At 35.1% G+C, this 27,658-nt stretch overlaps 1 protein-coding gene across 3 annotated transcripts in view; it reads left to right on the forward strand.

The window, feature by feature from the left end:
- LOC145680650 (uncharacterized) overlaps positions 1–27,658 on the forward strand; it is a 191,181-nt gene that overhangs the window by 122,304 nt on the left and 41,219 nt on the right. Inside the window, exon 4 of one of the 3 annotated variants that reach the window (XM_081751360.1) lies at positions 8,788–9,124. The exons of the other annotated variants lie outside the window; for them this stretch is intronic. Within the exon in view, the coding sequence (XP_081607486.1) occupies positions 8,788–9,124 (337 nt within the window). The remainder of the gene's footprint in view (positions 1–8,787; positions 9,125–27,658) is intronic. 3 annotated transcript variants of the gene reach the window in all.

Genomic DNA, 27,658 nt, shown 5'->3' on the forward strand with positions numbered 1-27,658 from the left:
GCCGGTTAGTTCCGGAAAGCTACAGTCATGCTGAATTTAATCATTGTAGGCCTACAGGAAGTGCTCAATAATTTATGTCAGCTCGTGTAGTTTTATATATAGTTAAGATAATCTGTCAGCCAGTCATTCTCCTTATTTATTGCATACTAAAATGTTATTTTGCAATATTGCTGCAGCGTCTGAATGTATAAAAAAAGTGTACAACGGAATTGTCATAAGATCTCAAATGATGATCTACTGGAGGTTAGGCTGTAATAGTGATAGAACTGCACTTGGGGTAAAGAAGGAAAATCTCAACTTTATTGTTTACATTGATATCCGTTTTCTTGTTATACAGACATACGTAATTGAACTTTTCTCTGATATTATAAATTAGACTTGTCAGTAAGATTATACTCTTGCCTACACATTCTAAACATGTTATGCTAAGAAGGATTTATTTATTTTATTTAAGAAGAACACAACAGATAATTCTACCCGATTAACAGTGTTCATATCAAAGTTACATAGAATAACTGTAATACATTTGCGAAATCTATCCTGACTCATACCATGTATATCCAGAACATTTTTACATTTACTCTGTTGTACATTGCACCCATCCTCCACGTTGGTGACTGTTTTATTTCATTTGTTCGAATTTTTTTTACAGTGAAATAAACTTCTATTGCCCACACGTATGTTTTTATTGAGTACCCTGAGATGAAAGACATAGAACAAATTCTTACTTTTTAATTTGTTAATATTTTGTACAAGAAAATTATGTCAGTTAACGTTCTTCTGTGATTGAAAGATATTGTGTTAAAATTTTCATTAACCGAAGTACTATTATCGTATCTGGGGAAGATGCCTAATCTGTTTATACCAAAAACCGTGGAAATTTATTTTGAACTTTCTATTCTAATAGAGTCTTTCTTCGTGTGAGGGTTCCATATAATAGACGCGTATTCTAATTTTGATCTAATAAATGAAACATATAATTTTAATAAAGCATTCAATGTATTATTAAATGCCCTTCCTTTCTCAAAATGAATTCCCTTCCTGTACAATTTAATTTACATGAAGCTCAAACGATAGTTTGCTATCATCAGCAGTTTCAGGGGAAAATTTTCGACCTCCTATCCTACAGCTGTGCCTCCTCCTGATTATCTGCTGCGGAGGAGTAAGAAGCAGGGATACAAAAGCTCATCACACAATATGACAAGAGTCTAATTTTAATGGCAACTATATGGAAAAGTAGTGTAAGTATATTGTTATATATATTTTTTAATTTTTTTAAAATTACTTTAAAATTATAAACCTGGTACTACTTTCTGACCCTCGTACAAAAGAAGAATACAGTACTTCTAAGCATTATACAGAAAACAAAGTATTAGTGAAATGTAAGTCTTATATATTTCTTCAATAAAATTGTCCTTTAGTTATATGAATTAAACGTTTTGACCATTTTGACATTACATTTAAAAAACTTGCCGAATTGAACAAGTATCATTGCAAATATTAATTTAATGTTGCTACATGTATATATGTGCAGTATATATTCATTGACTCAACGATTTGATCAAATAAATGTATAAGTCTTACATTCAATACGAATTTCTCTTAAAAAATTGCTACCATAGTAAGATTTTGTAGGTGGTTCATTAGAGAAAGGTGGGAGAGACAATACGAAGTTGTAATAGTAATTATAGTAATGGTATTACTTGGACTGGGAATTCATTTGAGGTATTTAGTCCAGTTGAGGATAATGTCTGTAACATGTGTGAGTGAAAATATAAAGATCAAATTAATTTGATTTGCAATTTCTAAGCGATGAAGTAGATTAAATTATAATCACTTTCAAAATGTCTTAAAAGTCCCCTGACATAGGATAACTCTGTTATTATCAGAGTTACAACACAATTTTAAAATTTAGGGGGAAAATCATCTCCAAATATGTTTTCAATCTAAAGTGAAGGATTTATATATATATATATATATATATATCGGGTGGGTGTGCAAAACATGCTAAGTCCAAAATGGTCAAAAATGAGCTTTTCACGCTACCTGAATAAGAAAATTTTTCTCTACAATTGTGTATACTCGGCTAAGTCCTATCAGGTTTTTCAATGATGTTACAAACCCGTGCGTTTTCAGTCATGTTTGACATACTGATTCTATTTCGTGCAAAACAAGTTAAGTCCGTAGCAAGTGGACTTAACATGTTTTTCCCAACTCTGTGCATTCATATATGAGTGTGAAAAGAAAGGTAAGTCCTCTAAAATGTGACTTAACATGTTTTGCACTGCACTTAATTGTTGAAAACATTTCCATCGTGTGAATGAAACAAATGCAAGCAATAAAGTTATGTGAAATATGTTAAGGTAAAACGAGCATGTAAAATATTTGTTTAATCACTATTCGAATTATATTGGTTTTTCATATTATTCAGAGGTTAAGTAGTATTTGTTTGAAACAAATACAATTCTTTTACTCTGTTTCTGTTTTCTATTTCTATTTGAATATTTTTATGAACAACACAAATGCGCAACAATAGAAATAGACCCGGATTTTGATGGGAATGATTCTGCATCCGAATCAACAGAATCCGAACCAGAAGAGAAGCTTAAAAGTCATAGGACGAGACGCAAGAAACAGACTGGTAAGAGAAAAGTGATGAAAGAAAATAGTAGTGAGACAGAGGGGGAAACATCTATTACCGTGCTCGGGCAGTGTGCAGATCTGCACAATTTATCAGAGAAACCAGGAACCTCCGACTTCGAACGCGAGGTACCTGTGGAAGATAGGTCCCGTGAAAATAGAGGACAGAAGGAATCACGAGGTTTGAAATACGATACACGAAAAATTCGTGAAACGAGAAAACGTCTCAGAAATATAGGTCAATCATATGTTACTTCGGAAGTGAAATGCATTCTAGCTCGTACATTTCAGCTTCCCGGAGAGTGTAGAAAAAAAAATGTAAAATGTTATGTTCAGAAGAAGTGTTTAGAAGTATATTTGACAATTACTGGGCTCTTGGTGATTATAATCGAAGAGTTATGTATATCTCTAGTTTGCTGAATATTGCTAATAAGCAGAGAACCAGAATCAGACAAAGATTTTGAAAAGCAGCACTATCGCCAAGTGACAGTTTTGTATCACATCGAAGTGTCGGGTAAAAGACATGTAGTGTGTAAAAGTTGCTTCTTGCGTATGTTTGGTGAAAGCAAAAGCTTCATAGAATCTGTAATTCAAAAGAAGCGTGTTTTTCTCTCTCTAGTGTTATAGACATTAGTAGCCGAGGAACCCACAAACCTTCCAACACCAAGTCTGAAAATGAACTGGAAGAGGTTCGCAACACTTTCAATCAGTTCCCTCATATGAAAGTCATTATTCCCGACGAAACTCCAGTACAAAGTATTTACTGCCATACGTGACAATTTCGGGACTATATGAGGAGTATAAGAGAATATGCAATGGGATTCCCGTAAGTAGACGTCCGTATGACCGTGAATTCCACAAAATGAACTTGAAAATAAAGAAACCGTACGTAGATACGTGTCAAGTCTGTGATAAGTTATTTCTTCAACTTAGTGTCCGGAGATCCTTCCATAAAAACACAGTTGGATAAATTTCATGAAGAGGCTAAAGTGGCATATAACTCTAAAGCTTCCGACAAAGAACTGTCTAGGAATGGTATTACACACAAGACCATCACATTTGACTTACAATAATGTCTTCCAACTCCCTTTTTACAGAACTCAGTATCATTTTACAAAAGACAGTTATGGACATTTAATCTTACAGTTCACGATTGTGACAAACTTTTTTTTGTGTGTGTGTGTGGCATGAGGGAATCGGTGGAAGAGGAGCAAATGATATCGCCTCTTGTGTTTATCATTTTCTATTAGAAAATATGAATCCAGAAGTGAAACAAGTAGTTGTGTACTTCGATTCATGTGCTGGACAGAATCGCAATTCCCACTTTGCAGCCATGTGCTTCACAGTTTTACAGAAGTCTACGAACCTTGAAACTGTTGACCACAAATTTCTAATACCAGGTCATACACATATGGAATGTGATACAGATCATAATGTTATAGAGAAAAAGAAGAAAAAGTTTAATGGTAACGTCGAGCATCCCCACGAATGGGCTCAATTAATTCGTCAAACAGGGAAGAAAAACCAATTTGTAGTACGTGAAATTTTGAAGATTTCTACGATTTTTCCTGTGTGTTAACAGAATCCATTCAATTTCGCAAGAGTGACGGTGCTGGTGAACGTTTTCTGTGGAGACATATTAAGTAGTTACGCTATGAGAAACAAAAGCCAGGTGTATTATTTTACAAGACAACATACAATAGTCGTGAAAATTTCAAAACTATGGATGTTTCAAGAAGGGGAAAGCCAAGTGTTTTGATGCCAATGCGTCTCTACAATGGGCCGATAGCAATCAGCAATGAAAAGAAGAAGGATCTTTTGGACCAGCTTCCGTTTGTATCCCCTGTATTTCATGAGTTTTACAGGTCATTAAAACTGCATCCTCTGTTCGAAATGTATTTCCTGATAAAACAGAAAGCAGTCCAAATGAAGACGATTAGTAAACTGACATTAGCGATATTATAGAATTAATTTGAGCAAAACACACAGAGATTAATTTTGGTAAAAATATATTACATTTCTGTTACAGTTTCGACAGATTAGCTCTGTCTTCTACAGTCAAACATTACATGCTTACTTGAGTATGTAATGTTTGTCTATAGAAAACAGAGCTAATCGTCGAAACTGTAACAGAAACGTAATATATTTTTACCAAAATTAATCTCTCTTCCATTAGAATAATGTTATAGCGTCATCCACAGTGTAACATAAGTCTATACATTCAGTGCAAAAACAGATAAGTCCACAAGTGCTGTAAGTTGTATTAAGTGCAAAGTCAGACAAGTCCACAAGTTCTGAAACATAGTCCTAAAAACAAATCTAGAACTTTTTTATTATAAGGTGTTAAGCACTAAAAACTGAGTATAATGTGCACAAAGGAATATTAATTGAAATAAAATATACAAAAAATCATATATTGTAGTTTCTGATTTTTGTCGAATTTTCAAACTTTCAAATTGAATTTTCTCAAAAGTAACATTTTGTGACTTAACATCTTTTGCACACCCACCCGAGATTTATATATATATATCGGACTAGCCGTTTGGGCTGTACATTCTTTATGCGGCCAATGTTAAATGAAAATGCAACGTTGCCATTAATAAAGCGGCTGGGGGAGGAAAGGGCTGTGGCAGGTGGATAAATTTTGTAAAAGTATGGTGAATGGGGGTCATATTTGAAATAGGAGCTGACCATCGACAAGTTAGCGTAAAAGATAGTAACCTCATTCACTTACGTTGTGGGTCCAGGTAAATGGCAATGTTGCATTTTCATTTAACACTGGGTGCATAAAGAGTCCGATTTAAAAATTCCAAACGGCTAGTCCGATTTTAAAAAAATATATATATATCCTTCACTTTAGATTGAAAACATCATATTTTGAGACGATTTCCCCTCTTACATTTTGTTGTAACTCTGATAATAACAGAGTTACCCTATATCAGGAGACTTTTGAGAGAGAGAGAGAGAGAGAGAGAGAGAGAGGGAGGGAGGGAATTCTAAAAATGGCACCGACGGACTAAAAGCACTATTCTACAAGTCAAAATAAAACAAAAACTATATACAATTATATACCTTTTGGGTCCTCGTCTATAAACACGAATTGCACTTTGTGACAACGTCGCAGATGAAGAACCATAGAGTAAATATACCAATCCACCAAATAGCTACATGAGTTCTTTCTATATAGTAGTTAAAGTCGATACATGTTGATACTAGCACCGCATATTGGCGTAATAATCGATGTAACTGTTTAATGGATTCGTAGAGCAATGCTAATTGATTCGAAGTTAATATGCGACTTTGCTACATAGTGAAACTTTTGATTCCCTATAATGGCTGAAGGACGTCCTGGAGGTATACCAATATAATACTTTCGTTTTACTTTGACCCGAAGAATAGCGCTCTATTGTCCGTAGGCTCCATTTTTAGAACACACGATATATCAGTGTATTTTTTAATCTTGCTTTTTACCTAGCGAATTGCGAAACCAATTTTCATTAGCATTGCAATTTATAAGTTTTATATCCTATTTTGGACAGCAGAAATAAGCATCTGTTAATATTTATTTATTTATTTATTGTTTTACGTAGACATGAATAATAAACATTTTTTGTGTATCAAACCAGTATGATAATGAAAAACAAAGTAAGTAAAAGTTAATAATATTTTTAAAATATTGTAACTTCTATATTTTACAATTTTTATGAGCTGGTAGCTGGTTTTGAATGTGTTCATATGAAACTTTTATTAAATTTTTAATCTGCAATGACTTCAAGAAACGGTGCTTTGAATGACACAGTCCACAAACTGAACCTTCATTTTTGATAAACACAAATTACACATAAATTAAATTCACATAAATGTCTATTTCCTTCTCATATTGTAGCCAATTGCTTCTCAGATCCAGTTATTTTCCCATTTTATAAACATTTTAAATCGGACTCTGATGATTTTCTGCCGTCATTCAGTGCACAACAGGAGGGCGTAGCAGAACGTATTATATGAAACAACTGGGCCAATGATGTGAAATAACTTTGAAAATATAGAAGGGCCGATAAGAATCTCATGTTTCAGCTTGTGATTCGGTTTCGAAAAGTAAGCTCGGCTCTTCGAGATCCCATTGAAGTTCCTTCTTTACAGGTAGAATAAAGTATCCAAGCTGATACGGTCTTAATCCGTAGTTCCATGACAATTTCTAGTAACTTGATATATAGTCCATAGTAGATTGTGTTGTCGGGAATCTGACAGATAACTAACGAGAAATGTCGCATTTTAAAGAGGGTTCATCACTGAGCTTTAACTATATGTAAGACTGAAATTGAACCGTTCTGTTATGAAGGAAAGACAGTGATAGACTCTTTTCTGTTAAAGAAATTGTCCGCTGCGGTTATAAACTATGGTCATATATGCATTGTATTTTGCGTTTTAATGCATTTCTAGGATTTTGCAGCAAACTGCAATGCGATACTGCTTAAATAAAACGCTGACTTAAGTGTAATCGTATCCCATCGTATCTTCTTATCTTTCGTTCGGTCCTGTTTTTACTGCATGAAACAATGTTCATAGCAGTATATGTAATTATCGTATGAAATGACATTTTCGGTCTAATATCAAGCAATAAAATGTATGAAGGAAAGTCATCTTTACAAACTCAGGAAAATGTATTAGACTTTTTTTGTGGGAGGGGGACGAACAATAGAATAGCATATTCAGTTGTAAAACATTAATATTATCTGCGATAAATGAAGAAGGTTGTTTGCTTTATATCCGACCATTTTTTAACGGGTACTCACCTTAAAAGATACTGCTCCACTTCCACCGATCATGTTCTATTGTACCCCTAGCATTGTGGACTATCACGGCATCGAAGTTTCCATTGCAGCAAGCTCCGGCGCAGAACATATGTGGGAATTCTGTTTCGTTCCCTCCTGCAAGCTTTCCATAGACCATCCGGGGTGCGCGGGCGGCGATGTTGAAGACGTCGTTTCAACAGTCCAAATACGCAAAAATCCATTGGACTGGCATCTGGGCTCTTCATAGGAATAGCTTCAAACGGAATGACACGAATTCCTAATTCCTCTGTCATTGCTTGATAAAAACATAGTGATGTTCTAGCGGTATGACTCAAAGCCTTGTTCATATGGATCATCACCTAGTTCGCGTCCATTCTATACAATTGTGGGATGTCTCTCCGATAGATAGGTGTTAGAATGGAGTCTTGAAAATATCTTGCATTCACCTTCACGTTTTTGCCTAACTTACCTTATGTATCATCAACTTACCCTCATATCCTAATTCCGTAACAATCATAAAGCCACGAGGGAAACTTTCACTGCACTGACGAACAAACTTGCTGAGCCCCTTATCGTCAATGTCACGGTATGTGATCGCCCGAATGTGATAACCAGCAGTGAGACCGACATCTGGTGACATCTGTCTTCCATTTGAAACCCGCCAGGTACTTTCCATACAGTTTCCTGTTGTTCGGCAATGTGACGCGGTAGCAGGTGGTATACATGGGCCTTCCACACACACTTCAACCTGAGGCGCTTGCGAATTGTTTTGTTCACAGTTGACGGTGGGAGATGGAATCTATAGCCCATATACTTTGCGTCGGGGGATTTTCTTAGCACGCCAATCGACGGATCCCCCTTAGCACTATGGATGTCACTTTGCTTGCAGCCCTTCTCCTGGTGGTTTTCGTGGGTGAATGTTTCGTAAGTAGAGCCTGTTGTGTGTAACGGGCCACAAAGCTTTCGCAGTCGTCAACTCGGGTGTTAACCCATTCTCCCGACACTGTTTCACAATGCAAACATCTTAACATGGGAAAACGACATTACGTAACGCTCCTAATAACCAGTTGATTTTCGGCGCCATTTGATAACACTTACGCACCTACAAAGTCAGGGACAACAGTGCTCCCGCCAGCAAACCCATAATTCCAGCGTGATACGCTAGGTGGCAGCACCGAATCGAAAATGGTCGGATATACAGCGAACAACCTTCTGTATCTCTTTTTGTTTTATTATTTGGGATACTACAAAATGGATTTACTGTTTACGGGACTATGATTAAATTAACTGTCAATCTTGTTTGTAAACATTTTGATGTTTCGTAATGTAGAATCGATTGTTTTTGTATTTTCAGTTCGGCTGCGAAACCTGTGGTACTGGATGAAAAGTTATTAGATGTCCTCATGGCGAGCAGCGATTCACAGAAAAAGAATTTCTGTTCAACATGCTCGAAGCAATTTTATTCTCATTGGGACTTACAGCGCCATCTTCGTGTTCACACTGGTGAGAAACCCTTCGGATGTAGCTTGTGTGGTAGGCGATTCAAGCAGAAGATTCATCTTAAATGCCACATGAAGGTTCATACTCCTGAAAAACCATTCTTTTGTTTACGCTGCTCCAAAGGATTTACCACGAAAGACAAATTTGAATATCACCGAATAATGCATTTAGCCCTCAAAGTACCCAAATAGGTGATTATTTGTTTCATTACCATTTTGTAATTGACTTTATTTACAAGAAGTTAAAATATAATGTAAGGATCTACAATTGTTACAGTAATCATTCTTTTCGTTTCATTTCGCCGAGGCCGTTCTTTTTGTTTTATCTTGTTCCAGTTCCTATATCCATTCATGAGCCTCACTTGCAACAGACGTGAGATAGTGTGAAAAACTCAAGTTTCAAATTACGAAGCCTAAATATTCATTAATAAGAAAAATGTTCTAAACATGAACTGTTCCTTTCCTATATTGGACCATTCACAAAGCATTAGTACCTTCACAATATTTTGAAATAATCAGATACGGTTGTTGTTTATTCATTAGACTGCATTTTCTTGAAAATTAACCTCCAAATACGAAAAGTAACAGAAAATGCGATTACAAACAGGTATTGACAATATTAAAAATTGATGTTCTGGTAAATCTTGTAAGAAAAACTATCAATTCTTGCTTGCTTATAAATTTTGTCTTAAAAACTGCACTAATTACTTTCATGAAAATTAGTGAAAGAAAACAAGTTAGCCAGATCTCAACTTTGGGAAAACTCGTTTAGGAGTACCTGAAAAAGAAGAATTCCATGCGGTTTCGATTTTATCTTGAAATCGGCTGTAGTGATTTTCATGAAATTTAGTAGAAACCTCTTCTCGAGTGCAAGGTGTTTAGTTAGACCTCAGTTTGAAAAAAAAAAAAAATCGTTAGTAATTTTCATTAAATTTCGTAAAGACCTCTTTACGAGTGGAAGAAAGTAATTTATTAGCTAGGTCTCAATTTATTAAAAAAATCAATTCGAGAACATCTATAGAAAATCTCAGAACATTTCAATTTAGCCATGAATATGGCTGAAGTGATTTTCGTGAGCTTTGATGGAAACCCATTTTCGGAGGCTAGGAAGTGATGTAGCAAGGTTTTGAGTTTGTGGAAACGCATTTTTCATTCTTGGGGAGCCTAATGATTTTCATGAAATTGGAAACTTAGATATTCTAACTACTCATGAAGTAGAGTTTCTGGATACAAAAAAGCGATTTTGTCAGGTAATGACTTAGGGAAAAATTCGTGTAGGCACAAATGTAAGAAAACATTTCTAGGAGAAAATAAATCGATTTTCGTCCAATGAGATAAATGTATAGTTTTTAGGTGAAAATAACTGAATTTAGGTGTTTGACTTCGAAAAAATTCCCTCAGGTGCGCTTTATAAAAATTCGTTCAGAGGGCCTAACGATTTTATGAAATATACTTAATCTACTTTTTTTTTCTAGCCCTTGATTGTGATAAAACTAATTTAGAGATTACTGTGTAAAACTAATTTAGAGGGAAACATTTTTATGAATAACAACAAAATAAAAATATTTAATTTTGCAGAACCCAAGTTTAAATAGGGTTGCATGTTAATCTAGTTTCAAAAACGAGATAAGTGAAAGCTTAGAAAGATTGCACAATTTCCATTTTTTTAAAAATAGTGTACTCTAGATGTACGAAAGGGTACATTAATGAAGGCAAACGCTTACTTCTGTTTTATTCCCTTATCAGATATTTTAGAAAGGAAAGAGATGGTCATTGCAAATCAATCGTAATCGAACATGCTCATTTAGATGGGAAAAACTTCTTTTTTCCTGGAACAGTTCAAATCAAGAAAAAACTGCAATTCATTTTATTGAGACCTCGCCAATTGACCATGATGATGAAACTTAAATTTGTCACTGCACAACACAACACTGAAGTCCACATTATGTTTTGAGAAATTCTCCTCGATAACACAAGTAGCAATAGTGATAATCATAAATTACTCTATTACAAGAAATACTATTTTGATTGAGATACAATGCAATGATAGTTTCATGACCAACAAGAAGGTAATGCCAAATTGAGAAATCCTATGATCAAGATTTCAGTATGCAAAAGCGTTTTTCATGTAAATGCTGTACATGGAATACTACAAAATGGATTTACTATGCAAAATGGATTTAATATATATTTTACTATGCATAATTAGTTGGTTGCAGATTCTTTTATTTATTTAAAGCGCTTTCTTCCTCTTATTATTAACATTTTGAAAAATTCCATCTTATCTACATTCTAGACTGTAAGGAGATCACTTATACAGAATTTCAAGTTCCTACATCTAGCAATTTTGGAGCTCTCGTCCATGGCGAAAAATACTTTCTGTGCCTCCGTTTTCTCCTTAGGGTTCGCATGTCTCAAATTCCTCGTATTTACAGCATAGAGTTTAAGGATAACATTTGTAAAAAAATAAAGTTTCTAAGAACATTTGTACAAAAGTGAAGTTTCTAAGATATATATATCAAATTAATTTTTCTGTAATTGTGGTGGTCAATCTGAATGTCAAGGAGAATGGTACCAATTTTAAAGTGGCAATTTTTAAAAACCTTACAACAATAGGTATTACCGTGTCATTACTCGATTTATCTGACGAAATCCATTGTGTTAAAATCGATAACTTCATCCGGAGTTGATTCTTCTCGTTGCTACAAGATGCTAAAGTTGTTATGCCTTTGATGAAGTAACTTTATTTTAATGTTGGTATCAAGTAGAATTAATAATGACATTAATTATCATTTAACAAAGTAGAAGGAAAGGTGCTCATCTAACCAGAGACAGAGCAAAATGAAGAGAGAGACATCTTGTATAAATATGACATTATGGATGCTGTCTGGGTGGACACAGTAGACCATACCTCATATTCCTGGGTTGGAATTTAGCATTCTACGTTCGATATGTTGCTTTATCGACAGTTAAGCCCAGATACTCTTATGTCAAATAGTAGTATTTTTTAAAATTTATTTTTTATTTTTTATTTTTGTGACGATTCACAAGTTCTTCCACATGGAACACTGCTTCTGACTAATGTTCCCAAGCAACGCTGAGCGACCAGTCTGTGCCAACCTACCATGATTCCATACTCCATCTGACGATCACAGTTTCCCGACCTTAATTATTGACAGTAATGCGATCACGGGCGAAAGTTTAATTGCATTGTTAGAACAGTTCGGATAGCAAGGCAGGTAATACTCTTCCACTAGCGACCAGACATGTTGACTTCTTTGGGCTTTCTGGGGGGGGGGGGGCGCGGTGGCTCAGTGGTAGAGCGTTCACCTCCGGTGCTTGGGGTCCCTGATTCGATCCCAGCTCGCGCCGTGTGGACCTTGTGGTGGACGAACACCGTGCTCGTGGGTTTTCTCAGGGTTCTCCCGTTTCCTCCTACTTTCTTCATTCCACCATTTCACTCATCTCTCATCATCACCGTCTCCTTTAGCCTTTAGACAGGCATAACCGTGGGACGTAAAACTTAAAGATTTCATTTCATTTTTTCTTTAGGCTTTCTCTAAATATCTCTTTAATCAATTTGACCTGCGTATGGACGAACGAAAGTTCTGGGGAATGCCTGTCAGATACTCTCATGTTATCTGTTTGGTATGGTGATTTCTGACAATTCTTGAGTGTATTGTAATGGAAGTTCATTCATCGTCACCATCTCTTCACCTGTAACTCTGAGTATTATACTTCGTATCGTGAGGCCAACTAAGCTCGTTCACGCAGTGGTACACATTTCGTCATTTTCCATTATAGTTTACCAGTAGAAAGATGAACATACTATAAAGGTAACCGAGAAATTTTTGTCGCTTTTTGTGGAGGTATTGTTCAATTGGTTCTCACACCGTGAGTTGAATGCGAATGGAGATAGGCGAAGGTCAGTTGTTGGTGTGGGTATATCCAACATACTACCTGGTTATGGCAGTTCAGTTACACCGTGAACTTGCGTAAGGACAGAGTGAACATGGGACCTGTACAGAGCTCCATAAAGGTGTGCATGCTGTACGAGTTCAAACTGGGATCAAACGGCGTTACAGCAGGGTGGAAGATATGCCAGACTTTGGTGAGGGTGTCATGACTACGTGGACAGTGCAGCGGTGGTCTAACAAGATTAAGGACGGTGACAAAACACTCGAAGACGCACCACCTGCCGGAAAACCAACACATGTACAAAATGAAAATCTTCAGGCAGCAATTGAGGCGAACAGTAGCCAGACATGTGAGGAACTGGGACTACAGTTCAGTGTGGGTGGAGAAACAATTCGGCAACAGCTCCATCAACTTGGGAAGCACTACAAGTTGGGTCGATGGGTGCCACATGATTTGACTCCGGGCAAGAAGGCAACGCGAGCAGACACTTGTGCTTCTTTGCTGTCTCGTCTCAGGAAGGAACCATTTCTGGACGGGACCTGAACGAAGTTCCATGGCGCCGTTATCATTGGTTAGCATCCTATGAACCGGTTACAAACCAACTGAAACCAGCACTTCAGCAGAAGGTCCTCCCGTGAATTTGGTGGGCTGCTCGTGGTATCGTGCATCTGGAACTGTACCAGCAGGTCAGATCATCAATGCAACTGTGTACTGTCATCAGTTAAGCCGTGTTCAAGAAAAACTCAAAACTCTGAAGCCAGCACTTCTGAATCGCAAAGGGGTCCTCTTGTTGCAGAACAATGCAAAGCTTCACGTGGCTAGGATGATCCGGGACACCATTCTACGCCTTGGATGGGAAACAATATTGCATTCGCCATAGTTCCCGGACATTGCACCGTCCGATTGTCACCTGTTCCATTCCGAGAACAATCACCTTAGAGGATGCCAGTTCGAATCCCTAGTAGAGATGCAAAATGCACTTGATACCTTCTTCGCTTCACGGCCCACCAAGTTCTACCGCGATGGAACCCATGGCCTTCCAGAACGTTTTCAGAAGGTCGTCGATGCTGATGGGGACTATTTTTGCTCTTCCAGGTACGTCTTAGGCGACATATCATGTTCGAATGTGGTGGGTGAAAAAGCGACAGAACTTTCTTGGTTACCTTTATAGTATGTTGAGATTTCTACTACTTTTAAAAATTAAAATACCGTAAATTTTATTTGATGAAATTTCCCAGCATCTTCGCCGTGTTACGCACACGCACATGTTCCAAAAATGTATTATGCGTACACAATAGCAGTTGACTTTTCACACCTGTCAGTAAGCGAATAGATTGCTTGAAGATTTAGCACACATTTATCTTGATTCTGTTTTCGAACTAAAAAATAAAAATAAAATAAAAAATAAGACTGTCTTTTCTAAGATACCAAATCTAGAGCAATACCGGTACTTATGCGCGAGAGATGTTTCATCTAGGAGTTAATAGCAAAATATATTTAAAAAGTATTTTTTTGAGAATAAGCGATATACAAGAAAATGCTGACTTATGAATGTTAAAATAGATGAACAAATATAATTATCATTGTAAAACAAATTTGCTTTCAGCATTACCTATAACAAATTGTTGTACTCATGATTATGAAATAATCAGAAATTCTTGGTCCTCATAGTGGTGCAGAGATCATCATGGAAGTCTCCTGTCGAATAGTGGTTTGATTGGTCTTGCAACTCCGCAGCTGGAGTCTTCTTTTCTTCGATACAACTATTGATGTACTCCCTCTATAGTTATATTTCTGATTATTTAACTCACAAAACGGGTTGGTGTTGAAGTCCGTTGTTTTCAGTTCATTGTAATTCGTTGCTAGGCTAAGCATCTAAACCCTTAACGAAGATATATGTAACGTTTTTCACATGTGATTCTTTTGTCGGTGAGCGGCAACATCGCTTCCTAGTGTTCAGTCATATTTATAACCTATTATTACGCTTTAGTATAAGAAAAATGAACTAGTTGGGAATGAGTGTTACAAATGTATTCGAAGGCTTGTTCTAGATATGTCTGTGTCATGTCATTTTTTATACTTGAAGACAAGACTAACATTATGAAGACAGACAGACTTATTCATGTCTGTTCATAAATATGTTTAAACATAATAATATTTACGAGAGCTATAAACAATTTTAAGTAAGCATTCACTTTCCGTTCATCCCGTATATAACTTATAATAACTGAAAATTGAACAAATCAATATATTCAAACGATTCAATCACAAGATGCGTACGTAATCACACGAAAAAAAAAAAAAAAAAAAGTGTTATTTTACTTCATATGTTGTTGGATTGTGGCTAACTAGATTCTTGTTGCAGCTCAATCTAATAAAACGTACTTTATATGAAGATGTAGACAAGTATAAAAAATGCATGTCATTTTTAGTTTAACATTCCATAGTTATATGCCCTTTAGGAGATGGATGATTAATGAAAATGAATGGTTGTGAAATTAAATTTTCTGCTCTCCTATTGGAAATCGAACCCAGGACCACGTGACCCAAAAGCACATCGCTATCCACTAGACCAGTATGGAAAGCTATCTGTCAATTGTCAATTACTATTCCTTACTCAACTGTTAAATTGTTTGACCATTTTTTAAAGAAATTAATACTGTCGAATGATTTGCTTGTACGGGCTTGTGTTTAATATGTAGCTTCCTCTATAGGCAGCAATGTGTAGGTACAGTAAAACCTGTGAACTTGGCCACCTGCTTATCTTGGCCTAGTTCGTCTTGAACCTGCATTTTCCCATAAGACATTCGTTACTTATTTCTCTGTAAGGTGGCCACCTGTCTATCTTGGAAGTTGGCCGCATTGAAGCAATGTTTACCCTATGATGATAATGATAAATTTACCTGTGTATCTTGGCCACGCAAAATACAGTTTTGTTATTTTTCTTAACTCTTTCGTGTTCCCATATGGGAGGCAGATGTTCTGTATTTGTGACTGGAGACAAGAAACATGGATTCCCACGGTTTGTTCTTGGAAGTCAATGATCAGAATACTACCCTGACAAAAGGGTGGTGAAGAAAGATGTGAATAAGAAAAAAAAAAAAAAAACACGTACAGGAATTCAGGAAATTGTTGTACGTATTTGTTTACCTTGTCTGTTTTGGTAAAACCATTAGCTATATCGGCTTCTTTCATCAGTGGGGAGCTTTAGTAATTCTGGAAAATTCTCAAGGTTAAAGCTAACCGTGTCAATTGTCAATTATTGTCACCTGATGGCTTATCGAAAGGCAGCGGAGGTTTTGAGATATGAATTTCCTTACCATCCTTCTCAATACATCTTTTGCTCCGAAGGAAACACTTGTAGCTCATTAACAAGAGGTAGTTAACTACAAAATTACAATGTGCATATGTGCCAAAAAGAATAAAATAAATAGGTTTAGAATGAACCACCATGAATAAATTCGTATAATAAATGATTTGTTATTTTTCGAAAGGTATCTACGGAAAATATTTGTCACTGTCGAAAAAAGTCATATAAATAGTTCAGTTTATAATTTTGCTTTTCTTATTTTCAATCTGAATAACTCAGTGTGCCACAATATCAATTTCAATAAACTGAGCATAGTTTCTATTTTATGGTTGTTTGTGTTAATGTGTTTTCAATACAAATAATTCAGTGTACCAGATTAGTACCTATATTAAACATACTGTAGTAATTTTTGCTAGTATTGTGTGTTGTTATGATTACTCTATATACATTGTTTAAAAGTAGCTGTTGTGCCATTGCTTATTAAAATTTTACAATCAGTTATTACTAGAAATCCTATTCAAAATCATACTTATTTTCTGTAAATTGGCCACTTTTCAGTGGAACCGATGATGACCAACATAGACAGGTTTCACTGTAGCAGAAGATTTGCTACAATAATAGATAGGCTTAACCTCCGTAGAGATCAAAGGCGGTATCTCTTTTACTTATTACGAGGCATTATTGAAGTAGTATATTTCTCGCCATATAAGACGTACCCCCTTTTCTGTATTCAATTTTGGGAAAAATGTTTCCACTGCATAAAATATTTTTGCAGCATTATATACAGGGTGTTTCAAAACAACACCGACAAGTTTGGGAGGTGATTCCTGACACCAAGGTAAGACAAAAATTATAGACCAACCTGGGTGCAATAATGCTTTCTTTCGGAGTTATAGGCTACCGAAAACATGAAAAAATGAACTTTAAAGGTCCATAGCTCCAAAACTATGGGACCTACCATAGTCGAGTCAAGGCTTCACTTAGGAACTAAAGTCTTTCCAGCCTTAGAACAAAGTAGACGTAAACAAAACGAAATGTACTACTCCGCGGCTCACACGTGCTTCGGCAGCGACAGACATGAACAGCAAGATCATCTGCTAGCTTACTGTTGTCGCATAATTTCCGCAGTATAAGGATACGGTTGATTGGAAAATAATTAACACATTGATACTGACTACTGCTATATTGGAAATATGTACGTTCTTAAATCGTTATATAAACGAGATTGCCTCTGTTCATGTTGTCCTGTTTTGTGTTTTATAACACAAGACGAAAATGAATTATTGTCTCACACCATCGCCATGAAACTCTGCATTCTACAATAATTTTAAATGGGTGGGGTAGGCGCGCGAACGTATACGCGTGCGCAGTAAATACGGTATGTCCAAATACGGGTGAGGTTGAAATAAAGCTGCATCTGTCGTTAAATATTATATATATTGCGTTTCTTATCACAAAATGCAGGATAAATACAAATATCTTTATTTGAAATTGTTATTTTAGTAGGGATTATATTGCGGTAGGATATTAGTGCAGTGAGATCAACAACCAATCACTGGTCATCGACCCACTTTTAGTCAGGTGGGTTTGTTTACATCTACTTTTTTCGAAGGCTGGAAAGAGATTATTATGTACCTATCCAAATATTCAAGTTTCAGAAACCTGCGGTACTTCCGCAACAATTTTTATTGAGATAGTTGGTGAGTATTTCAAATTATTTGCCTGTAACCAAACTCCCTCTATAAAAATTGTTGCGTAAGTACCTTAGGACTCTGAAACATGCATTTTTGGATAGGACACTTATTAGTTCCTAAGTGAAGTCGTAATCCAACTACGGTAGGTCCTATAATTTAGGAGCCATGGACCTTTAAAGTTCAGTTTTTCATGTCTTCGGCAGACTATAACTCCGAAAGGAAGCATTTGTGCACCCAGGTTAGTCTAAGAAAGTATGTGTTTTTCTTAAAATTAGCCGTTATGACATGCTTATCTCAGTAATAATAATAATAATAATATATATATATTCAATTGAAAGAATTCCAAATTAACTATGCGTACCTTTTGACTTTGAGGAGTATTCGAATTATTCAATGCAGTGAAAAAAGGCATTGGGAGCCATGTTTCAGAAGCTAAAATACACCTAACGCCAACACAGAATAAAATATAAAAATAATGTTTAAAAAATTATATATGTAGTTATTTTGTCAAAAAAAAAAAAAAAAAAAAAAAAAAGTGAAATAACTGCCGTTTTATCATTTTAAAGCTTATGTTCTCGATATTACCTTGTTTGTCTTGTAACTGTAACTCCTTATGAACTTTTCCCTCCAAAAATAACCGCAGTCTAACACTAAATAAAAATACGCATCCCGCTCGTCCAATTAGTATATGACGTTCCATGGAATCAAATCTGTTGCAACCTCTAGAGGAGATTGACTATTAGTGAGGTTAATTTCTTTAATGAGTAATTTCATTAACTAGTATCTGTCAGGAGTGTCAGATAAGAATGAAAAATGTTACACTTAACACCCAGGAGAAACAAAGGAATGTATTTTCCGGAGAAAATAATTGCAGAAAGAAAGAAAACAAAATCGTGTTGAAGCAATATTAACTTCGTCAGCGACATTGTAGAACGAAGAAAAATGTATATCGAAAATTGCATTGTATTTGAAAAAAACAATTCTTGGCACCAAGTGAAAAAGACTTGTTTTAGTCAGTTAGATACATGTACTAGGACCCCATTTCAGGACTAGATCTAAACATAAGATAACCATGACAATTGTGGCCTTTTCAAAGTGAGCTTAACTTTAACGTTCTAATATTTATATATCACGATAATATAGTAGTTTTGTATGTTCAACAAGATGCCATTGAAGGCAAAGCATATTTTTAATATTATAAATGTTTATTTTTATTATTAGGTAAATCTCAGATTCCATAATTGAAATGTTAAAAAAAAAAAAAAAAAAAAAAAAAAAAAACACTTCATCAAGTGACGAAAACAGTTATCTCCAAAAGCAGATACCCTTTCTTACGAGAAATCAAGAAAGTTTGTCGTATTATAAGATCAATACTCTTTTTATTTGCTATTTCTAAAGGTAAAATCAGGTTCCGTTTGTACATTTCGTATTGTCTTTCTTTTTTAAAAATAATACGTACTACCCTCTGTAGCTATTACGGTTTTATTAGATGATAGTGATAAAAGATTGTGAATTGGTAAGAAGTAAAATTACTTCCAGATTTGATAGTTGTTTCATTCGAATTCAATGTCATTGCAAAAGGTTAATATATGAGGAATGTATATGTGTATAATGGGACATTCTGTTATTTCAGGAATTTATAATGAACAATCTGTCTGATTTTGTAAGAATTGCTTAATGAACACAAATGGAGCTATTTTTATTACGATAAAAAAAAAAAGAGTCCGTTTATTAGGCGGAACTGTAATTTCTGTCTTCTTAATTATTGGTTCACTAAATTACAATTATAAAAATTCGTTTTTATTTATTTATTTATTTGTTTGTTTCGATGATTTTTTTTTCTTCGGTATAAGACATTAGGCGTGCGATCTCAAGCTCTGTTTGTTAGGAGCTCGAATGCGTCTCAAAACATATAAGTGTTATGTATTGTTTGTCCTTCCACCATTCATTCTCTTATAACTATTCACTTCTCATGCTTATGAGCAGATCTTGTAATGTAAATCCCATATATACTCATATATATTTATATTAAAGACGATTTAGGACCTATATCTTCACTAACCTAACATTTAGCAAAATTTAAAATCAAATTCCTTACGAATGTATATAAATTGATTTAAAAAATAACATTCTGTATATTGAAAAATATTAAGTGGCAGTAAATCTATTTGTAGTTCTTTGATAACTTCCTGAAACTCAAATTGAATTTTCTGATATTTGGAACGGACATTTTTAAACTTATGAATGATCTTGTTGATCATACTAGTGAAATTTGTGCCTCTTGATACTTTCAGATTAGTATTGTGTTACTTTTAAACCAAAGATAAAATGTTATTACTTGTGTTTGTACAATTATAGATTTTAATGTACTTCTCTAACTAATTATATTATTGATTTGTCGTTATAGTAATAGTAATAATTTTAGGTTGCTGAATTAATTGAATAACCTGCGTACAAATATTGTTACTGATCCTTCGAAATGTTTCTAGATAATTTTACTTCGGTCGAAATTTATGTGGCTTACTGCAGAATAAATCAGATCAATACTGCATAGGTGCTTTGTAAATAGCTCCTATTTCGAAATAGTATTTGTTATCTTTTTGTATAGAAGCTCAATGTGTTAGGACTGCGCTATTGTGTGTAGTTAAGGTTTGGCTTATATTGTTAGAAATCAGAAATTAGAGAGGAAATTGCTGTTTGAAAATTGGTGTAGTTAATTAACTGATGAAGAAGCGGAGACAGTCTGTGCTCCAATCTAGTAGAAGATCATGATCACCCCTCCGCAAACAAAAATCGATGAAGTACATTTGTCAGGGAGTAATAACAATTGTGCTGTTAACAAACCTCCCAGCATGAAAAACGGCTTCATCTGACGACAGAATATAACCGAAAACATCAGACAAGTCTTCATACCAAGCAAGCATCATCTCCGTATACTGCAACCAATGATCAGTCTTCCGGCGATGATTCCTGGCAGTACTATAATTTCTATGGACGAAAATTCAACTATCCTCTCGAACAGCTCGGATTGTGTGTCGGGTTAATCACTCGCGAGATGCCTGTCGAAGTGATTTCTGAGAATTTCGAGTGAACGTTTCCTAAGCCACATGAACACTTTCCTCTGACCTTGATATTGAGGCCCGACCGCATCTCCTGAAATCTGCTACGAAATCTGTATCCATTAGCTTAGAATGGCAATTTCTTATGTTTTTGCCATATATCGAGATACCAGGTGCTTTCATACTTCGGCATCATCTCTGTACTTATACCACGGACTGCTATACTTCGTAGTGGGATGCCAGCGGAACCTGCTCACTCAAGGCTAGACGTTGAAGCATAGTCCGCCACTAATATCCGCAATGATATAAACAAGATATAATGTGATATATCCTACCATTGTAAGGAACAAAATGCTTTTTGTTTCATGAAAATTAAGTATTAAAAATGCTATAAACAATTTTTAATAGTAAGCTATTTCCACTCCTACCTTGTATATATAGTTGGAGCAAGGAAATCTCAAATCGGGAATGGATCATACATACTTACCACCCTAGGTTTCAAGATGGCGTCGCCCAACTTAAACACTTCGTAGGTACTTTTCTGGTGTTTAATTTCTCTTTTGTTTCTTGATACTTCTTCCTTTTCTTATATGATAAAGCACTTAGCGAAAACCCATGTAATGTGGGTTCCTATCCCCATGGTATGGCGCGTCCTCAGGTTGCGGATCGAGGAGAAGGCCTTTAGATATAGAGATTAGTTCCGATTATATTGAATAAGCAGTCTCGAACAGACAACAAGGTGTGGTCCTCCACCTTGGGGGTTTGGCTAACAACCTCATTCTGTGATGATAATAATAATAATAATAATAATAATAATAATAATTTTAAATAATAAAAATAATAAAAGGCACTTGTTCAAAAATAATCACAGAAGCCTCGGACCAGAACTGATAACTTTGAATGACCTCAGCAAAGTCAAATGAACATGAGATTTAGAATATGGAATATCAGAAAGTTTTATAGGGCAGGCTCGTTAAAATCTGTAACGAGTGAGTTATAGAAATATAGGATGGATCTAGTAGGAGTTCAGAAGTTAGATGGGAAGGGAAGAAAGCAGTAAATTTCGGAAATTTTACATTCTTTTACGGGAAAGGAAATAAAAATCACCAACATCAACAATTAAACGGGTTGAATTTGTAAATGATATACTTTCTTTTATTACTTCTACGGTTCGGTGTTGTGATATTATACATAGTAAAAATTGGATCCAGTTGGGCTTAGAACAGAAATCAGTGGAGGGCTTTTGTGAACGCGGCATTGAACCTCCGGGTTCCATAGGCCATAGAATTAGTTAGTTAGCTATGATATTATTGTTCTAAATGTACATGCCATAATAGAATATAAGGATGATGATATAAAAGGCAGTTTTTGGGAAGAAGTTTGACCAACTTCCTATACTATATGAAAGTTCTGTTAGGGGACTTCAATGCGAAAGTAAGACGAGAGGATATGTTCAAGCCAATTATAGAGAATGAAAGTCTGCATCAGGGACGTAATGACGACGGTGTTAGACTCGTGAACTTTGCAACATCCAAAACCATTATCGTGAAGAGTACAAAATACTCACATCGTGATATTCATAAATATGCTTGGACCTCACCAGATGGAAAAACACATAATCAAATTGACCAAGTGTTAATAGATAGAAGAAGACAGTCTAGCATAATTGATGTTTGATCGTTCAGAGAAGCTGACTGTGATAGTGATCACTACCTAGTAGCAGCGATAATAAGAGATTATCCTTGAATAAAGAAAATATTCAACATCAGAAAACGGAGAGTTTGAATTTGAATAAATTAGAGGAGAGCCAGATGAGAAGGGAATACCAGATTAAAGTGTCGAATAGATTCTCGGTTTTAGAAGGTTTGGAGCGCACTAATGTACAGGATACTTGGGTTTAAATTAGGGGGTACGCGGAAATGCATAGGAACAAACCGTGGTTTGACCTTGAATGCTCTAAAGTAGCAGAGAAAATAAAACACGCAAAACTGCGATGGCTAAAAGTCCGAACGAAGTAACTTTACAAAATTTCGTTGGCAGCAGGCGGGAAATTTACCAAACTTTTAGAACAAAAGAACGCGATATTTTTAAATCTAAAATTAATGAACTTGAAGATAATAGTAAAAACAAAAATATTCGGAATATGTATAAGGGCAAGAACGAATTTAAGAAAGGCTGCCAACCTCGCGTTTACATATTTAACCCCTTTCTGCATGATTTTTCTTTTAGCGAAAAAAAATATATATCAGTATTGGAAATGCTCATATGGAAACTTGAAAATGAATTAAAATTTGAATTTTAGATTTTTCACTTAATTCCGACGAGAAATAACTACGTGCCATATATGGCACACTATGCAGTAAGGTAAACTTTCCTAGAAGTGTGCAGGAAATGGATGTTGCCATTTGCCATATATATCACTTCATGCAGTAATATCTATACTATACTATAGGGCTACTATATTTATACTATACTCTCAATTCTTTGGGAAAAGTGCGCACAATGTGTCGCCAAAAAATTATTTTCACTGACAAAAATCCACTGCTTCACAAAGAACATTCCAGATGATATCAAAATCTCTTATTCATATACGTCAATATCCCACACAGCAGACGAAACAGGCATTTGACGCCTTTGATAAATCACAGAAAAGCTAAAGTGAAAAAAGGGGATGTGTCATATATGGCACGGCATGCGGTAAGGGGTTAAAAAACCGAGGGAACAATTCTCACTGATACAGATAGCATCTTGATTAGATGGGAAGATTTCTTTGACAATTTACTTAACACGCAGCGAAAAACTAATGTTCATGAAGAAAGTGAAATGCACACTGCAGAACCGTATATTCCAGAGCCTAGCCGAACAGAAGTAGAAATCACTATAAAGAAATTAAAGAAACACAAATCTCCGGATGCAGGAGTAATTCCGGCTAAGTTAATTTTAGCTGGAAAGGAAAAATTGTGGAACAATATACACAAACTCATTCTTCTTATCTGGAACAAAGATGAATTACCACAAGAGGAGAAAGAATCAATCATTGTTCAAATTCACAAGGCGACAAAACTGATTATAATAATTATCGAAACATTTCTCTTCTGTCAACATCCTATAAAATTCTCTTAAAAGATTTTATTAGCAAGATTGACCCCATACACAGAGAAATTGTTGGGGATTATCAGTGCAAATTTAAGCGATATCGATGAAGTATCGACCAGATATTTACCATTCGACAAATACTTGAAAGGAAATGGGAATACAATACCCATGTACATCAATTATTTATTGATTTTATAAAGACCTACAACTCGGTTAGGAGGGAAACATTATACAGCATTCTTACAGAATTTGGAATACATAAGAAGCTAGTTAGATTAATTAAAATCTGGTTAAATGAATCCAAAGTAAAGTGCGAGTAGGAAAATTCGTGTTCACGAGCTTTAACGTGGAGAATGGCCTGAAACAAGGAGATGCGTTGTCGCCATTATGATTCAACTTTGTTCTGGAGTATGCTATAAGGAAAATCGAAGAAAGCAACCAGGGCCTATTTAATAGCGGATGATAGGAGAACAATAGAAAGAAACACAGAGGTCTTCTCAAACGCTTACAGGGATATGAGTTGAGAAGTAAATGCAGAGGAGTATGTTCGCCGGGATCGTAATACTGCAAATTATGAATGCGTTAAAATATCATATAATACTTTCGACAAAGTGAATACTGTCAAATATCTAGGATCAATGTTAAAAGACCAAAACCATATCCACGAAGAAATTAAATGTCAATTGAAAGCAGGAAATTCGTGTATATATTCAGTTCATAATCTGTTGTCACGAATTCTCTCGAGGAATGTGAAGCTTAAAATATATAAAACAGTAATTATGCCTGTTGCACTGTGTGGTTGCGAAACATGGTCGCTTACTCTGAGGGAAGAACGTAAACTAAAAGTATTTGAGAATAAAATCCCGATACAAGTATTCGGACCCAAGAGGAAGGGAAATGGAAATGACGGAAACTTCATAGCGAGGAACTGCATGATTTATACCGTTTACCAAACATTATTAGCGGAATTAAGTCTAGAAGACTCAGGTGGGCAGATCAAGTATCTAGAACGAAAGAAAGTAGAAATGTTTTCAAAGTTTTAATTAGAAATCCAATCGGAAAACGATCATTAGGAAGACTTAGGTGAGGATGGGAAGACAATATTAAGATGGGTTTCGCAGAAATAGGAAATACAAAGTAGAAACTGAATCCAGTTGTCTAAGGACAGAAGTTAGTGGAAAGCTTTTGTGAACGTGTCATTGAACCTCCGGGTTCCATAGGTCATAGAGGTAGTTAGTTAGCGAAAACGCTTAAAATGTATTTTTCAAGTGCATATAATGATATTTTGGTTTTGTATGGTGATTTAGGTATGTATACTGAAGTTTCACAGGGATGTTCCTCGTATTGAGAAGGGAGGAAAAAACTGTTTATGAATCAGTGCATAGAAATACTGAGTTGAGGAGTGAGAAAGTGGAAAAGAGAACTTAAGGCAAGCTAACTAAATCTGTTTCAACAGCAAAGAAACGAAAGATGTTCTTTCCGTATGTCTTGAGGATGCTGGAGTAGACGCACACAATAGATTTTACAAAGTAATCGGGATGGCGAAAACAGGTTTAAGTGCAAATGATACAGATCGTGCTACCGAAGGTGCAATGTTAGCAAATTTAGTATTGTTTTGTCTAGTTTTCCTCAGTATATATTTAATATCGTGGGGATCATATCCTTCCCTCATTCTTGGCTGATTTTAAACAGTGGAGACGATTGCAAAGCATCAAAGAAAATGGACGCCATCATTATCGAATAAGTTGAGCTGAAGGCTGTCTTGAAAAATTATGTTTTCATCAATTGTTTAAATAAAATTTTGAATTTGGAATCTACATGTTTTATCCGCTTTTCCGTGGCCGATTTCAAACGCAAAGAACGATCATGATCGGGAAGTCCTAACGAAAAAGTACACTGTATTGTATTTAAATCGAATAGTTTTTACATAAGTTACACTGGAAATATATTGTGCTGTATTATGTATATTGCAAACTTGCAATGTGAGGTGTGTTTTACCTCCTCATTCTTGCAAGATCCCAACTCCAAACGTAAAAGACGAACAAAGATACAGAAATGCCTGTTAAGTAAGATGGTAGAAGCTTGCTTACTCTCCCTCTAGTTATATTTGTTAAACAATTTGTTTTGTTTTTAGAAATTTCATATTATTATTACCCCTAGCCAATTTTATGTATTTAGTTTCTATTATTAGTGTCGCATTTTTCACCTGCTTGCAGATGCTATATATTGGATTGCGTATTCAACTAACCAGATTATCCTCTTACAACTTTCTTTTATTTACCTCCACTAAACACACCATTTCTCCCTTGAGTGCTTCTTCATTTAAACAAAGAAGGTGTATTTAAAATCCGCTATTGATTTTTGATACATCTTTGCACATTTTTTTCCATTATAATATATGGCTAAAAGATTAAAATAATTGTTGTATTCTTTTTAAATTAGCATTTCCAATCTGTATGGTATATTTTTCATAAAACTTATTACAAAGTCCATGTGTTGCTCTTCTTTATACGTACGTGATTAAAATATCGTCAGTAGGGCAATAATATCATACAAATTTTAAAAAGCTTTAAATAAGTTTTGTATAGTCCGCAGCAAAAAACCTGCAACATGAACATGTAAGTTTATTGTGAAATGACGAAGTCTTTTGCTCCAAAATAAGTGTGCAGGGGAGGACGCCGAGGTTTCTCCTGGCGTGATTCGTGCCACTTAGACATGATGTTGATTCCCTGTGCTGTTAGGCGTAGTTTCACAATCAACTTACATGCTCATGTTGCAGGTTTCTTGCTGCAGACTGTACAAATATATATAAAAAAATTCACATTGTGTTTTAATATGCCCATACAGGTATATATTTAATCTCTTTTGGGTAATGGCTAACGTTTGAAAAAAAAAAAAATGTTCAGATGAGCAAGCTGTCAAGGAAGAACTGTCGTATTTACTAAAGATAGGTTAAAAGAATATTATAAAGAGACTATGTAAGATATCTCGTCTCCAAGAAGGAGAAACAATGTGATGTGACTAACAAAACGCTTGAAAAGGGGTAACTAATTATTATGAAATTACGAAAACACTAAGGGAAGTACTTAACAAATACACGTACCGGTATATAATATTAATTTCGTGTACAACTAGGCGAAAATTTAGAACAGGTTTTAATATGGTTTCAGAATTACCATCCAGTTCAGTGCTGGAAACAGTGAAGTTTATCAAGGTGTGTTCATGTTAAAATTTATAGATAATGTGAAAAGAGATATAAAAGATTGGAAGGACATACCAGAGATCCTAAAAGTAAAAGTCTAGTGTGAAGCTTCATCAATGAAGATAATGATCTATATAAGCAAATAATAATTTGTAAAGACAAACTATAGAATCGTGGAGAATCAGAATGTATAAACTCCTGTTTAATTTGAATTTTGATTAGTTACATGAAAAGTGGGATAATCGTTCTGAGCTAGTGTGCCGCGTCTTTCGAGATAATATGACAATGAAAGTATAAAATAAATTTTAAAAAATACATAATTCAATATAAATTTGAAAAAAAAACCGAGAAAAATACTCCAGAGTCCTAAAAATATTTATTTGCAAGAAATGTTGAAAAATACACAATAGTAATTAATTAGAAACTTGGAACTTATCATTTTTTACA

This window comes from Thermobia domestica, chromosome 3 (assembly GCF_964235325.1).
Source record: "Thermobia domestica chromosome 3, izTheDome1.hap1.1, whole genome shotgun sequence".
Taxonomy (NCBI): Eukaryota; Metazoa; Arthropoda; class Insecta; order Zygentoma; family Lepismatidae; genus Thermobia; species Thermobia domestica.